The following is a 17,171-nucleotide window of genomic DNA, read 5'->3' as shown; positions in this document are numbered from 1 at the left end:
TAAGACTGAAAATCATGAGTGAACTGTGTAGAATGATTAAGGGAAAACTGGAGAGGGCTGGTATCTGGCTGGTAAATCACCAGCCCAGATGCTAATTATATCGTGAAGAGCTGCTGGTATTTTGCAAGCAGGACAATTGAAAGACAGTAAACCAAGCCATTGACTCCTTGCCTTGGATGGACTGTTGAGAACCCAGGTCACATGATCACAGCTAAAGAGAGTTTATCCTGTCACAGGAGCTCATCCATGTGATCAAAGATACTCTTCTCCTTCCACCACAGTCACCGCCCACCTTTGGTCTTGCCCAACCACGGGGCGTCTTTTCCAGACCAGTGTGTCTCCATATGGTCAGAGCCTACTGCGGTGAACCCTAAAGGTTACTATTTAGCAGATACCGCCTCACTCAGCGACCCCCTTAGACAAGAGGATAGATTCTCTTGCCAAGGTGGCATTTGTAGCAGTTGTTCCTCTCAGTGGCCTTCCTTTGCAGCTTCTTTGGTCAGCAAGGCCTGCATTTCCTAGGCCAAACAGGTGCAGAGGAATCTCTTCAAAGAAGCTCCCATCCAGGCAAACCAGCTGCTCATCTCTCAAATTATGAACTCTTCCAACTACCTGTACAATGCTTCTAAGAAGTCGGTTGTGGTTCTTCCCTTCTCTCAGGATGAACAGGCCTGGCTTTTTGGCAAAGGCCTAGAAAAGCTCATCTTTGAAGCTACAGGGTGAAAGAGCTCTCCTAAGCGTTAGCCTCCCTCCTCCAGCTGTTCTCAACATTTTCACTTTTTTCGTGCCTTTGCTTCTCACTCCAGGTGGCAGACTTCCTGGAGTCTCGGTCCAAAAAGCCCTCTTTCAAGCGCAGAGCTGCCTGGCAGTCCTGTACCAAGTTCTCCAGGCCTTCCTCTTCAAAGCCCTCCTCTGCATAAAGGTCCTCCCCCACCTGGGGCTCTTCGGGTAGGGGGACAGCTACTCTCCTTCCAGAAGAACTGGCTTGCCAGCATCAACATTGAAAGTTGAATGGTCATGTTAAAAGGCTACTCTGTTGAATTTTCCTCTCTTCTAAACAGAAGATTTTTTTCTGACCAGTTTGCCTTCGAACTCAATTCTCCGTGCTTCAGCAGCAGGGTGTCATTATCCTTGTACCGCTTCAAGTTTCAGAGTGTTTCCAGGATTTTTATTCTAATCTGTTCACTGTTCCCAAGAAGAACGACTCGCTTCACCTAATTCTGGACCTGGAGGGACTCAACAGGTTCGTCCATGTCTGCAGGTTCCACATGGAGTCCCATTGCGCTATGCCATCACTTCTTCGTTTTGCTGTGGGTTTGTGTCATTTTCAGTTTACCACTCTTCCCTTTGGGCTGGCCCCTGCCCCCCTGAGTATTTGCCACGGTGACAGCGTTCCTCAAGACCATCCTCCATTCCAGAGGAGTTGCCGTGATTGCTTTATTGGATAACCTGAAGAAAACCTCCTCCAAGATGGACAATCTGACCAGCCTGCAGATTAACTTGGATGTTCTTTGCCAGTTCGGCTGGCTTATCAACAAGGAATAATCCTGCCTCATGCCTTCTCAGTGCATGGATTTAATGGGCATGATTCTTGACACTTATCAGGGTAATATTCTCACCAGGTAAGATCCTGGATCTCTGATCTGGTGTGTTCTGCATGCGAGTCCTGGGCACAATGGTCTTGACCTTCGACGCTGTCTCTTTTGCTCAGTTCCAATTGCGCTTTCTGCAATTGTCAAATCTGACAAATTGTCAAATCTGACTTGCTGGACAAATCTCCGTCCAGTCTCACCCTCAATATTGTCCTGCATTCCCAGGTCCCCCAAGATCTTGTTTGGTTGCTCTCCTTTCTGGGAATCTCACAGGAAAGTCCTTCCATCCCCTCTGTTGGCAGATGATCTCCACCAGCAGCAGCCTTTCCAGCTGGATAGCGGTTTTAGGTGATTTGACTGTCCAGGGCCTTTGGTCCAAAGCAGAGACTTACCTCCAGATCAACCTACTCTATCTGATGGCCATATTTTTAGCCCTGTTTCATTGGATCTCTCTCCTCCAAGGGTGTTCAGAGTCCAGGCTGACAACTCTACTGCAGTCACCTACATGAACCATGAGGGTTGCACCAGGAGTTGTGCGGCCCTGGAAGAAGCCTCCTGTTCCATTCATCATATTCCTGCTCTGTTGGCATTCCAGATGTGGACAATTGGGTGGCAGACTACCTAAGCCGAGAAAAGCTCAACTCAAGCGAGTGGCCACTTCATCTGAAGATCTTTCTACAGTTATGCTCCCGATGGGGCATGCCCAACATTGAACTCTTCGCCTCCCAGAGGCGAATGACAAGCTTCCCCCGCCCCAGGACCCTCTTACCATCACTGCTGACGGCGTCAAAATTCCCTGGTCGGACTTACACCTTCTATACCTGTTTCTTCCTCTTTATCCTCGTTCTCAAGAAACTCATGACAGCAAGGGTTCCAACCATCCTGGTGGCTCTGGATTGGCCCTGCTGGGCATGGTACACTGATCTCATGTTCCTGCTGGTGAACGCTCCTTGGGCTCTTCCTCAGCAATTCAACCTTCTGTTTCAAGGTCTGCTGTTCAATGACACCTTGCCTTCAGCTGTGTTTAACGATGTGGCTGTTGAAGACGAGGTTCTGAGGCATTACAGGTTTTCGGAACCTGTTATCCAGACCATGTTCAAGGCCCAGAAATCCCAGTCAGCTAAGATCTATCATCACACAAGGAAGTCCTACATCAAGTGGTATTAATGATTTTCATTCACTCTCCTTTTCTCTTCCCAGGATTCTGGCTTTTCTCCAGTCTGGTCTGGACCAAGCATTTGGTCTTTCTTTTATTAAGGGACAGGTTTCTGCTCTTTCCATTCTTTTCCAGAAGACCCTGGCCTTTTGACCTCAGGTAAAGATCTTCCTACAGGGAGTGAAACTGTGATCCTCACTACCATCCTTGAGGTGCTTCAGGCTCCCCTTTTATAGCCTTTGCATGTGTTCTCTCTTCTCACTCTGTCCTGAATGGTTGTCTGCTGGTGGCCATTACTGTCATCTGCACGGTCTCCAACCTAGCTGCCGTTTTCCAAAAGCCTCTGTTTCTTGTTCTCTACTGTTTGTTGTTTTTTTTTAAACTTAAGGTGGTTTCTTCTTTTCAAATTAACGAAGACATTGTCTTGCCATCTTTCTGCCTGGATTCCAAGCACACACGAGCGTTCGCTTCACTGCCTGTATGTTGTCTGGGCGATTCAGGTCTATCTGTCTTTCACTGACCCCTTTCTGTCGTTCAGACTCCTTGTTCATTCTCACTGAGGGCCCTCATAAGGGCCTGGCAGTTTCCAAGGCTTCCATCTCTAGGTTGATTTGGTTTGATATCAGCTGAAGGACTGGCTGGCACCTGTCCATGTGGCCAGGTCTATACATATGGTGCTGTGTTCGCCAATGAATACAAAGAGAAAAACATTTTACAGTGAGTCTAAAAATCCCGTTTTCTCTTTAGACTTACTGGAAGATGGAGGACATAGAAGATCAAAGTCTTACATATTTGCAGGTTTTACAGCTGAAAAGAAATAAATATATTCCCCAAGTGATGTTTCCCAAAGAACACCTGCTACTGAAGGAGAGATTCTCATTAGAGGAAGAGAAATCTAGAGAATCCTAAAATAGACATACAGGTCACTAAATGGAATACTATACTTCCTTTTCTGGACTCTTTCCAATTAAAATATCCTCTAGACCAGGGCTTCCCATTGACTGTGCTGTGGATCACTTGGTTAATGAGCAGGCCCAGTCATTGAGGACCTTTGTATCCTACAGCAGCAGCAGATCACTTACCTGGTTGTAGCTCCAGAGACATTTTCTTGCATACAGGATGTGTGTATCTTCTATTCTGCTCCCAGAAACTTTGTGCGATGACGTCCGTGCACTCACCATCCAATTCAATCACGACTGTTTTATAATGACCATGTGATGTTATTACAGCCTATAATAATAGTGCATGGCTGTTCTAAAACAAATGGTGTGTAAAGAGTGAAGGAGCCCCCACGCAGTGTAATATGCTACACAGTGCCTGCTACGCAGTATAATACATATATAATATATATATATCTATATATATATATATATATTTTTTTTTAAACACAGACTTTGCAGGAACTTCTTGCTAATAGACTAGCATCACACAGACGCCTTCTGTCACAGTACTCACACGTAACTTGAGATTGTCTTTGATCATCCTGGAGCTGATCATTAGCTGAGTCTTCGCCATTCTGGCTAGTCTACGATCCATTCAAATGGCAGTCTTCCTTTTTCTTACACGTTTGTCTGGTTTTGCTTTCCATTTTAACCCCTTCCCGGGCGGTCGCCATAGTTACAGACCCGACATGCGCCGTACTATTACGGCGCATGTCGGGAAGGGGTTAAAGTATTAGCGATCATTTTAGCTAAAGAACCTATCTGCCAAGCCTTTCTTCCCGGGTTCTGGAGACCAATGGCTGGGGTCTGTAGTGCAACAGGTAGTAGCTGGGACTTGCAATGCAGTGGTAGTTTGGAACCGATTAAGAACAATTAATTCCGGCTCAAGGACTGGTAGAAGTTGGCTTCAACACAATACTAAGGCACTGAGGATCAGGTGCAGGAGTTCAAATAAGTAACAGGCAGGAACCAAAATGGCCACAGACAGGAATCAAGATCATTGCCTGCACTTCTTTGTATGTTTTACCCACTTTTTAATCAAAGTACGCTGTTCTTCTGAACATTGTCTCCAACACCCATATTACTCAGGCTTTCAAGGAGAAATGCATGTACAACATGTGCTGGTTTCACCCTTAAATAAGGGCCACCTGATTCGCATCTGTTTCTTCACAGAATGATTGACCTCACTCATTGACCTCCGCACTGCTGTTATTCTGAACACGCCCCTTTCAATTAATTATTCAAATAAACAAATTCAAAAACCTGCAGATCATGAACATGGAGTCTGATGGTTCTCTAAGGGTCCATTCACACGGAGGAAAATGGTGAGGAATTTGGTGTGGAATTTCAGCGCTGAAAAAAAAAGCCTCCCTTTGACTTCAACGGGTTCCTTGTTCTTCAATGGCTTCTGTTTTTTTTTTAACATTGAAGTCTATTTGCATCAGACATATAACAGACAATAACTGATAGCCATCAATTACTGTCCATTTGTGTCCGTTATGATAGGTGTCTTTTTTAAAAAAAAACAAAAAACTGACACGCGTATCACATTGAAAGCAATAGGTAAAAAAAGCCTCCCATTGATTTCAATGGGGAGTGCGCGTATGCTGGCACCCATTCAAGTCAATGGGATCTGCTTTTTACACCTCTCACTCTGAACGAGTTTACGTTCAGACATAAACTCTGCGTGAAGGCTCCCTTAAAGGGGTTAGACAACTTCCAAAAATCTGCAAATGCATCCACAGTAGTGGTAAATGCTCACTGACTCTTTGTCCAGTCTTAGCTTTATTTTACTTGCTGTTCCTTGTATACTTGTTGTTTACATACAGTGAATCTGTGGACAAACAACGTTTCCCATGATGCATCTGCCTACTCTCACTCTCTATGCACCCCTTCCTTCTCCACTCTCCCCTGCAATGAGGTCCTATGCTGCTGTGATGTTTCATTTGCAAGCTCACTAAGATTTTAGATTTGGGTGCATGAGCTTCAAGTTACACGATGGAGAAGAGGAATTCTACAACATAACTGAGAGGTGAATATCTCATGTGACCACACATTCTGAAGATGAATGCTCTGGGAAAGGGCATCCATTTATTATAAGATATGAAACAACAGGAGGACCCCTAAGAGCTGCAGTTGGTGACCTGGGGTAGGCGCTTCTTGGTTATAGTCCTTGCTCCTTGATGAACTGGTTGTAGGTGAGCAGGTCGTAGTTGTGTCCAGTCTGAGATTTCTGCTCCAGGAATAGTCCCATGTTGTCTCTGTGAGGCAGAGAGATACTGCGGTTCCAGGATGGCTCAGTCACTTCCAGCACATCCCTCACCAGCTGGGTAATGGCCTGCAAAGCAAAGAGTTATAAGAAATGACAGCTGTGCCCCCCGCAACTGACTTGTGCATGCCCTGTAATACCATCTGCCCTTACTGAACTGTGTATACACTGAAAGCTCAATTGCCCCCTTCTGAGGTACGGGACTCACTTTCATATGCTCAAAGTCGGTGACTCCGATCTGAGGGAGGGTGGAGCACGTCACATGGATCAGTTTCCGTCCGTTGATGCCGTTTTCGGTGAAGCATGCCTGTAACACGACATACAGCAATAATTACCGCCCGGTAGTGTGAACTGTTTGTCAGGAGTGTCAGTTTTAGGCCAGGTTAATAAAACGTGTTATGGGATTATTATGCTCAGTGATGTGGGCAGTGGCGTCACTTGAGCTCACGTCACGACCTCCGACGTCTCCAAGTCTGTGATGTTACCAAGTGGGCCTGAAGCCTTCCGGAGCGTAGGAGAGGTAAGTAACAGTATAATGATAATGTTTGTGTGGTTCGATCTCGGCTCCTGCTCACAACCTCTGCAGAAGAAGCGCCAGCGGCCGTGCACAGCAGGAGCTAGAATTGGTAAGTAAATAGGGCCTGTTACCTGCTGGAGTTACTCCGGCAGGTAATAGACTATTAAAAAAAACCCACAAAACTGCAGCGGTAGCGGCTTCTGCCGGGCCCCCTAATGTCCTGGGCCCAGTGGCAGCCGCTACCGCTGCTATCTCGGTAGTTATGCCCCTGGTAACTGACATTATGAGGCTTAGTGGAGGAAACATGAAGCAAGCATAGGCCTCATAATGCAGGAGCCCCCGAAGCCGGAGGTAGGCTACTGGGCTTAGGCTACACTCAGCACCCCGTGTTCCCCGTTCTGTCGTGACACAGTCCCCATTAGCACAGCTCTGGTTACCTCATATTGGGGGAATCCCTTTCTCCGGATCCAGCCTCCGACATCCCGGCAGCTCCACCGTAAACATGTTGGGACCTGCGGGTCCATCTCCCCGTGAACTTGAAACGCACCTAGCAACCACAACTTCCGCGTCGTTTCATCTCCGTGACAACCTAGAGCATCCGGGGAGACCCGTAGGCAGGAACTCTAGGACTAGATTCAGATCGGGTATCTCCGGCTATTTCCGTTTAGGTACCGCCTACACACGATCAGGCTTGTGATTGGCTGCCTGGGTTTCCCTGTAGTTGGCTGACACGCCCCTCTCCGGAGATCCCCGATCGCATCCGAATTAGAGGAAGCGGCTGATGGCTCTGGCGCAGGATGCTGCAGATGTGTCCGGGGAGCTCTCCGGGTCCGGCGGTGCTGACAGCGGAACCACAGGAAGAGAGACATGCACGGAGACCGAGGGCACCCAGGAAGAGGGAGCAGAGACCCTGCTAGGTGAGCTTCTCCCTATTACACCCCTGTATCCCCCAACATCCCGCCCCTCTCTGGGAGAGCCTACTCCCCATAGTAGCTGTGAGTGGGGGGTAAAGGAAGTACCCCATAGAGTCTAGAGGGTGCACCTATAGTAGCTGGGGTTATATTTAGCAGTGTGTAATGGTTAGGGCAGGTCTAGACTATGTGGGGACACTTGTGGTAATGGGGTGCTATCAGGTTACTGCCCTCCCCCACTTCTGTGCTTTTGTTGCTCTGTTTTCCACCTGTTATTCAAAGTTATTCAAATCCCGGTTGTCTCCTTGGTGCAGACTCTAGCCCAGCTCAGTCCTTGCCCATTGCTATGAGGGTTCATGTTACTGTATAGACCGAAATCGTGGTCCCTCCAACTTGGGCCTTCTATGTAGCCCTACCCATGATGTAAGGTAACATGTACCACCTAACCAGTCATTTGCCAGTGTGTTAGAAATAACACTCCGCTCTACCTGAGCGCAGGTAATCATCCCCTGGGGAGGGGGGAGTATAACTCTCATCCTCCCCTGGGCACACCATGTGCAGGTGGCAGCTGAGTATTGTCCCCTCCCACACAACAAAGCTCCTTATTTATAGGACCCAAGTGCTGTGTGCAAGGCTTGCATCATGTGCAGCATAGCCCCAGCAGGCTGACACTCTCAGACATTTTCCACAGCTGTAGTTGAATATTGTGCATTGCATGACTGCGCTCACATTGTGCTACAAACTCACTAAGTGTCCTATTTTATACATGTGGGTTGCAGATTGGTAATATATGAAGAGGAAGGTAGTGACAGGAAATAGCGGCAGCACGCAAGCAGAGCTGGAGCCACATTAGCAAAGAAAGAAGCTGGAAATGAGGAAGGTTGTGCGATGTCTGAGATTACATCCTGGTGTAGGGATTGGCAAGGGGTGGGGCTGCAGTGTGTATTTTACATCTAGCTGCTGTATTAGTGGTTAATAGGTGAGATAAAAGGGATCACAGCCTGGGGGGTCTTCAACAGACAGAGGACAAAATATTCAACCACCATTGTTATGTTTTCTTATTGTAGGTGATACCACCACAACTAAGAATGAGTGTCAGACTGAACCCAGGGCCTTAGCAGTTACTCAGCAGCAATCTGATCACCTTGAATCTACCACTGGAGACAGGTAAGTACCCTTCCCCTAATACACACTGCAGGACTGAAGTGAAGAGGTTAATCTCTCTGTTTCTTTCAGGTCATCATGTGACCTAAATATTAATAACACAAATCCACCACAATGCCTGGGGATGGGGGATGAATCTTTAAATGCAAAGCCAACCAAAAGTAACCAAGCAGAACCAGACTGTGATGTTGCCATAAAATACACTGCAAGCACGTCTGCCACCAAAACCACCACAGGCAATGATGCTACCAAAACCAATGCAAGCAGTGTGGTCACTGATGCCACCAGAACTATTGAAGACAATGATGCAGCCGAAAACAGTGCAGGCAAGGCTTCCACTAATGCCACCAAAACCAATGCAAGCAACACAGTGGATACATCAACTACCCTGAGCAAGCCACCTGCTGAACCCACAAAAAGTGCCCTGGACAAGGTGAGTAATTGTGCGTTAGTTAGGTGGTATGACATAAACACATCTATGTTTCCATCTTTACTGCTTGTGGCATCTCTGGGACGCAGTATAGGAGTCTATAGAAGAAGCATAATAAACTGATATTGAAGTCACTCACTCTGCTGTTGCTAATGGTGAAATAGTAAGATGCAGAATCTTCATATTGCAGATGTATACTATAAGGGCCCCTTCACATGGCGTAAGCGCACCGCTCATTTAGACCCATACACGCGAGCGCTTCAAAACACATCCCATTCACTTCAATGGGAGCATGCGTAAAGCCGGCTTTACGCGCGCTTCCATTGAAGTGAATGGGATGTGTTTTGAAGTGCTTGCGTGTACAGGTCTAAATGAGCGGCGTGCTTACACCGTGTGAAGGGGCCCTAAGTTGGGCTTTTATATCTGCCGTGGAATAATGTCCAAAAATGGACATAGGGATAACACATAACTCTAGCTTCGGCCTATCCTTTCGGAGGATAGGAGGACAGAACATCGGATAGGTGGACGGCTACAACAGCAGTCACATATGGAGCCCGATGGATCCCTTTTACTATAATGGGATGCCTCCGATGTCCATTCTTTTAAACTGAAACCACCAGATGACAAAGTCTGACTTGCAGCATTCTGGAAATTTTGGGCGTACTCTGCAAGAGTCTCTATATCAGGGGTAGGGAACCTTTGGCTCTCCAGCTGCTGTGAAACTACAACTCCCAGCATGCTCCATTCACTTCCATGGGAGTTCCCAGAACAGCAGAGCCAGTATGCATGCTGGGAGTTGTAGTTTCGCAACAGCTGGAGAGCCGTACGTTCCCTACCCCTGGTCTATATGGAGATTCCAATGCAGATGTGAACTTAGTCTGAGATGAAGAGAACATTATGTACATGTTTAATCTCCACTATGTTTAATCTCTAGCATAGTGGAGGGCAGAGCTATGCTTGTTGGGTGTGTGGCTCTAGCAGGTTTTTTTTTTATCTAGCAGAAAAAATAAGTGCCATGCTCCATCTACAAGTGGATTCTGCCTGAAAATTCCCTTTGAACGAATGTGAATCAGAAACATACCGCCTTGCCAGTGTGGAATTTGTATATTTTACAACAGATTTGGTCAAGCGGGAAAATCCTGCTTCTGAATCCTGAAACAGAATTTTTAGCTTCTACAAGTTCTGCCATGTGAACATACCCTTATACTTAGTTTACCAATTTTCTATGGTGTTTATTGTGTTGCAGGAACTCGAAGCTCTACTTTCCCTTGGGACAACAGATCCTCCACCTCATGATATCCTCATGATCCAGTCAGAGCACAATGGCACCGTAGATATTGTGAAAGCGGAAACCAGTTTGGAAGACCCAAATGAAAGAGAAGGGAAAGGTGAATGGGCTGACGGGGGAGGAATATAACTGTTGCCAGAAGGCGGTGCTGATAAAACAGCTTCTCTTCTGTCTTCTCCAGGGCCTCCACCTCAACTGAGACCAGCCACCACATGGACCAGTGCCAACTTGCGTGAGTTCAAGCATCGAATGGCGAATGAGAAACATGGTCTTTTGACTATACGAAGAGGCGAGGTAGTAACTGTCCGTGTACCAACACATCCAGATGGAAAGCGACTTTGTTGGGAGTTTGCCACAGATGACTATGACATTGGCTTTGGGATATATTTTGACTGGACCCCAGTCACCAGCACAGCTGTGACTCTTCAAGTAAGCGAGTCTAGCGATGACGAGGAGGAGGAAGACACAGAGAGCCCCTGTGAGTGTTCTGAAACTTCTCTGCCACATGTCCTATCCCTGTTCATTTTCTTCACATCTCCTTCTCCTCTCTGTTTTGATGTATCTGTCACCCAATCTTCACAGTAACTACTGTACTGGCATGGGGCAAAGTTGTCTGGGGGCTCTCCTAATTTAGCTACTCTACCCAGTGGCGTAATTTGGAATGGTGGGGCCCCGTGGTGAACTTTTTACATGGGGTCCCCCCTCCCGACTGACACTAAAGACCCCGACCCCCACATTCCTACATGCACTATTATATCCCCTAGTGGCCCCTGCACACAGTATTATGCCCCATAGTAGCCCCTTCACCCAGTATTAACCTCCATTGTGGATGTCATGTGACCCAGGGGCCTGCGTCGTGATGCACAAGGATACAGGCCCCGGTCATATGAAGTCAGGGACGTCACTGAAGTAGGCCTGAAGCGTTCCGGAGCCAGGAGAGGTAAGTAACACTGTTTTTTATGCTCCCTTACCTCTCCTGAGCCTCCGATCATTATACTCGGGGGTCTGAAAAGACCCCCCGAGTATAATATTAGTGCTTATGGGGCCCGCGGCATCACTCACCGATCCCGGTCCCTGCCAGGATTGGTAAGTAAATAGGGCCTGTTACCGTCCAGTAACAGCCTATTTAAAAAAAAAAAAAAAAAAAAAAAGACGCAGCAGTAGCGGCTGTTGCAGGGCCCTTCCTGATGTCCTGGGCCATGTGGCAGTCACTACCGCTGCTGCCCCGGTAGTTACGCCCCTGACTCTTCCCAATACCAGGCATGTCAAGAGATGCTACCCTTTCTCAAGTGTATCTTCTGGTTTCTCTTTGCCAGATACCAGGTGTATCTGGGAGTTCTGCTCTACTTGATACCAGAAGTATCTAGAGGTTCTGCTCTAAAGAAAACAGGTGTATCTGGATTTGCTCCTCTGCCTTCTACCAGGTATATCTGGAGGTGCTAAAGTCAAAAATAGAAGTAAAGGAGTAGCTCACCATATAAATGTTGTATGGTCCAATCTTCAGGGTGCACGGCTAGAAAATCCCGGACTCTTAGGGTAGACGATAGCACGAATTGAACAAAAATATATTCCAGTCCGTACTCCTGAGATGTCCTTTAAAATTTAACTTTTAATCTTCCATGTAAAATGGGTAAGTACAATAGAAATCAAACAAACGTGACAGTGAAGACACACAAAGGTGTATTAAAAACCCATAATAAAGATCTGGCTGACGCGTTTCTGGATATGCTTTACCCCTTAGTCATATCTGGAGGTGCTACTCTTTCCAACACCAATTGTATCTGGAAGTGTTGCTGTGCCCAATACCAGGTGTATTTGGAGATGCTACTCTAGTAGTGGCAGATTGTTCACATTGTATCAGCAGTGGAAACAGACAAAGCACCTCTGTGCCTCCATTTATTCATTTGTCGTGGTCAGTGGTTGTTAACATAACCAGCTCATACAAATAAGATAAAAGTTGACCAAAATGGCATTTGTTTCAAAATTTTGCACAAAGAATTCTTCTCAATGGCAAACCATTGTCTACTAAAAACATGATATACATGTTAGAGAATTTCAGCCGTGGTCATCTTAAACTATGTGAGTCTGGCATCAGTGCGTTTTGCTGTGGCTTCTTTACGTGCAGGGGGGGGGGGGGGGTGTATTTGACATTTTCACATATATGACCACCACACTTTCTTCCTTCTGCTGGTATTTTATTCTCCTGATTGGCTTTAAAATTGTATTTTTCAGGGCACAGCCGTGAGGGAGATGTAGAACGGGGCTCGGTTTACCGTCTCCGCAGTCGATATGGTGAAATCATGCAGGTTTACCGCAGAGACAGCCACCGGGAGGTCCAGGCAGGAAGCCATGAATATCCAGGGGAAGGGGTTTATCTGCTAAAACTGGACAATTCCTACTCACTCTTGCGGAATAAAACTCTGTACTTTCATGTATATTACAGCAGCTGAGGCTCTTGCAGCAGGGAATAGGGGACAGCATATCCTCCACATGCACTCAAAATGGCAGCTCTGTTCGATGGTACAGCTTCTATGACCTTGCTTCTATCCACAACCCATCTAGAACAGCAAACACCGTGTCCTTGCCAATGAGGAGGCATGCATCTGGTGATTGTGATGCTCACAGCACAGCAGGACGAATGAGGCAGGCAGATTTCAACTATTTCAAGATTAACTATGAATTTTCTGTACAGATTCTACAATAGTTTTATATTTCTATATGGTAAGAATATCAGTCAGGTGTGTAATAAACACTGGAGCCAGTTAGGTGCCATGTGTCAGAAAACGTGGTGTCTGATATGTTAAGCGCCTTTTATTGCTCTCTGTTGTCCGGAAGGACATAGCTCATAATATACACTCACTGACATAAAAATATATATATAATATAATGCACACAGATAGAAATATTTGATTGATACAAAACTCTGCATGCAGATAAGGAATTAATTACAGGTGTGGTCCGATTAGACACTGGGTCTTGCCATAGTAAAGTGTAAAAAGTCCTGTGCCTGCTGCCATATAAAAGGTTTTTGTAGGCTGCTTTTGGGTAGTGTATCTCTTGTTGAGAGGTCGCTGGCTGTTCGACATGACTCTATGATGCACTCAAAGACATTCTGCCCCATTTGACAGATTTTCTGAGGGAATGCATCCCTTGATTTATGTTATTTTTTTCTCCAATGAACTGCCTGTCATCTAAGCTGTTCTGACTTAGCTGTTAGGAGCTGCTGAGAGTAATGGTTACATGATGGTACACAGGCTCCAGGAGACCCAGACAACCCATCAGTAAGAAGGATTGTTTAATTCATTGGCAAGCACGAGCAGCTGTCACTGTTTTAAGCACTATCTAGTTAAAGGGGTATTCCCATGTACATGATCATATCTATATTTGTAGATAATTAAAAGTTAAACATTTTTGCAAATATAAGTAATTAAAAATTCTGCAGAGTTTTAAAGATTTTCTCTAACTTTCTTAGTGGTGACAGTCTTTTATCTTGATCGGTTGCCATGGATTCGACCACTAATGCAGAAACTTTCTATGGTCTGGGACTTGTCAGGAACCCAGCTATGACTTTCTTATTGTAGCTGTATTATCAGACAGAGACACTACATGTATCAGAAGATATCCCGGCCACAATAAGGAAATCATGGCTGATTTTCTGACCTTAGAAAGTTTCTGCATTGCTGGTCGTATCCATTGCAACCGATCAAGATAACAGACTGTCACCGCTGAGAAAGTTAGAGAAAATCTTTAAAACTCTGCAGAATTTTTAATTACTTATATTTGCAAAAATGTTTAACTTAATTATCTACAAATTTAAAAATAATTATGTAGATGGGAATACTCCTTTAAGTTTCGATCTGATTACATACCCCTGTCTCTGACCATTTCCAGCTATTTAGCATAATCAAATTTGGTGTCACAGCACAAAAGAGGTGTCCTGTCATTGACAGTCAGCCACTGTTGCCTTTTGTTTGCAGAGGTGTCTTGAACGAGAAACCTGGACTGTTACAGACTGGAATTGTATTGGACTTAGCAATAAATACAGGTTCTTTTTGGGGTCCAACAATGTTGAGGTTTGAGTGCGGGGGCCTCATGATCAGCACTTCAACCCTGCATTTGCTGTGGAGCAAGTGCTGTTGTGATGGGGGTCTCCCAGGAATGTCTCCGCCAGATTGTAACATTTCCTTGGCCTTCCTGGTTGCCAGTTTTATCACCATTTGAGCACTTATGGGACCAGCTGGGATGCCAGCTCCAGCAGTCTACCAGAGCACAGGATCTACAGGCCCAGCTGTAACATCTGTGGTCATATGTGCCAAAAGATACTGTATGGAAATGTATGCATCCATGTCCCATGGTGTCTTATCTTTTATCCAGACTAGAGGTGGCCCAACAGAATACTAAAGTCTCCTTTGAGTTGTACAGTTTTCCCCAATAAACTTAACCTTTTGCTCTAATATTGTAATCACTTACATGTATCATCATTGCATTCACACTTATAAAGTTTCAATCGAATCCTCGTTATTTTTTTGTCAATGAGTGCATATTGTGGGAGGAGTTCTAGCTATCAGCTCATGACTGATATACATATAAGCAATGCTGTCATATAATGACCCCCAGTTATGTGACAAACCCTAAGGCTAGGTTTACATCAGCGTCCGGGTTTCCGTTCAGGAGCCCGCTTGAGGACCCCCCGAACCGAAATCTAATCCGCATAAAAAAGTGGTTGCCTTAGGATATTCACTGGCCTCATAGATTATAATGGGGTCTGTATGGTTTCTGCCTGAAGAGGACAAAAATGCAGAGAGGAAAGTGCTGCTTGCATATTTCATACGGCGAGAGGAACGGAATTCCTAAACAGAAAGCCAACACTGGTGTAAACCCAGCCTAACAGGAGATAAACTTGTCAGGTGAAGGAGAGAGGAACAATTTATGGCGGATAACAGAGAACAATAATCTAATCAATAAGATAGATATGTTTTGATTGTTCTATTGTACGTTTTCAGATCATCTTGTATTTTCTTTTTAGTTAATGCTCAATGTTCTTTATATTCTGTTCATTCCATTATTGGTGTAAATGCGTCAACTTAAAAATAAAATCCTAAAAATAAATTTAATATCATCAGAGAGTTTACTTATTAGACCCGTGAATGGCCATTACTGAGCATGCAGCCTATCCATTCAGTAGATAGCAGCACTAAGATCACTGAGAAGGTAGTTATTTCTATCACTAGACAGCAGCGGTGACACCATGGCGTATGCTGCGTTCACTAGACAACAGAGCTGTCTTTGCAGAGAATACACCCCATTTGTTCACCATAGATTAGGGTTGACATTAGAGAGGATATAAACTATTTATTAATTACAGATTAGCAATGACATCACCATCAATCCTTTTACTAGAGACATCATAGAAAACGCAATCTATCCATTCATAAGAGTTTAGCAGTGATGTAACTAAGGGTATGTTCACACATCAGTATGCCATCCGTCCGTTTGAATTCAGTTTGACAGTTCAAAACGGACTGATGCACATACTGATTGTATACTGACACCTTTTTATACTGATAGCAAACGCTCTCGTCCCCTAGAGGACAGATAAGGGGATTAAAAGTAGCAATTATAAACAGAGTAGAGATAAGGAGATATAATAAATGTCCCTGTGTCCTCCTTATCTCTACTCTGTTTACAATTGCTACTTTTAATCCTCTTATCTGTCCTCTAGGAGGAGAACTTTTGCTATCATCATAAAAAGGTGTCAGTATACAATCAGTACGTGTATCCATCCGTTTTGAAGTGTCAAACTGAATTCAAAGGGACGGATGGCATACTGATGTGTGAACACAGCATAAGAATGAAGCCTATCCATTCACTAATATGCAACCATGCGATCACTGAGAATACATCCTAGGCACTTACTACACTGCAGCGCTGGCATCACTAATAATGGATCCTATTCACACTAGAGGTGAGGAGCAACATAACAGAAAATGCAACTTAGGCTATGTTCACATCTACGTCGGAGTCTCCATTGGAGACTCTGCTGCAGTAAATCAGTGGAGTGAAAAATCCTGCACGGAGGACTTTGTTCTCCACTGGTTTCAGTATAAAACAGTGGAAATCTGATGGACACCCAGCAGACTCCATTATAGTCTATGGAGTCTGCAGGTAACTGCTGTTGTAGCAGTCTGGCTCTCCATTGTTCAGGTCCCCTGGAGGACCCGAATAACAAAGAGACCAGCACAAGTACGAACCTAGCCTTATTTGTTCACTAGACATTAGCGGTGACAACTCCACCTATCCATGTACAACAATGAAGACTCTACTCAAAATGAAGCCTCTCCATTCAGTAGAGAGCACTGGTGGCACTATTGAGAATGCCATCTATCCATTTACTAGACAACAGAGATGCCATCACTGAGGACGAGCCCTTCACTAGACAGGAGAATGCAGCCTAACCACTCACTAGACATATACCGCATAATACACAGCGTCTGTTTTTGATGTTGTGACGCTGTATGTTCACACTGAGGTTTTTGGCAAGCAGAAAAAAAATCTGCTTTAGGGCTCATTCACACTACGTAAACGTCAGCTTATTCTGAACGTATAACACGTTCAGAATCAGCGGCATATAAAGCAGTTCCATTCATTTCTATGGGAGCCGGCATACGAGCGCTCCCCATAAAAATGAATGGGCTGCTTTTTTCACTACGAGCAGTCCCATTGAAGTGAATGGAAAGTGCCCGCGTGTACGGCTCGGCATGAGCAGAGCTAGCCGTACACGCCGGCACTTTCCATTCACTTCAATGGGACTGCTCGTAGTGAAAAAAGCAGCCCATTCATTTCTATGGGGAGCGCTCGTATGCCGGCTCCCATAGAAATGAATAGAACTGCTTGATACGCCGT

General features: G+C 45.3%; 2 protein-coding genes across 2 annotated transcripts; one reads left to right on the top strand and one right to left on the bottom strand.

Moving 5' to 3' along the window:
• Positions 1-5,548: 5,548 nt before the first annotated feature.
• SAMD15 (sterile alpha motif domain containing 15) lies at positions 5,549-7,097 on the bottom strand. Its single transcript, XM_075280666.1, has 3 exons — positions 6,913-7,097; positions 6,167-6,265; positions 5,549-6,027 (listed from the first exon to the last, which is right to left on the bottom strand). The coding sequence occupies exons 1-3, from the start codon at positions 6,997-6,999 to the stop codon at positions 5,854-5,856; spliced, it is 360 nt and encodes a 119-aa protein (XP_075136767.1). The 5' UTR covers positions 7,000-7,097; the 3' UTR covers positions 5,549-5,853.
• Positions 7,098-7,230: 133 nt separating this feature from the next.
• TMED8 (transmembrane p24 trafficking protein family member 8) lies at positions 7,231-13,455 on the top strand. The gene is made up of 6 exons (XM_075282328.1): positions 7,231-7,392; positions 8,454-8,553; positions 8,623-8,983; positions 10,227-10,368; positions 10,450-10,746; positions 12,501-13,455. The coding sequence occupies exons 1-6, from the start codon at positions 7,257-7,259 to the stop codon at positions 12,716-12,718; spliced, it is 1,254 nt and encodes a 417-aa protein (XP_075138429.1). The 5' UTR covers positions 7,231-7,256; the 3' UTR covers positions 12,719-13,455.
• Positions 13,456-17,171: the final 3,716 nt, after the last annotated feature.

This window comes from Leptodactylus fuscus, chromosome 7 (assembly GCF_031893055.1).
Source record: "Leptodactylus fuscus isolate aLepFus1 chromosome 7, aLepFus1.hap2, whole genome shotgun sequence".
NCBI lineage: Eukaryota > Metazoa > Chordata > Amphibia > Anura > Leptodactylidae > Leptodactylus > Leptodactylus fuscus.
Note: the sequence above shows the minus strand (reverse complement) of the source record. Positions and strands in the feature narration are given on the sequence as shown.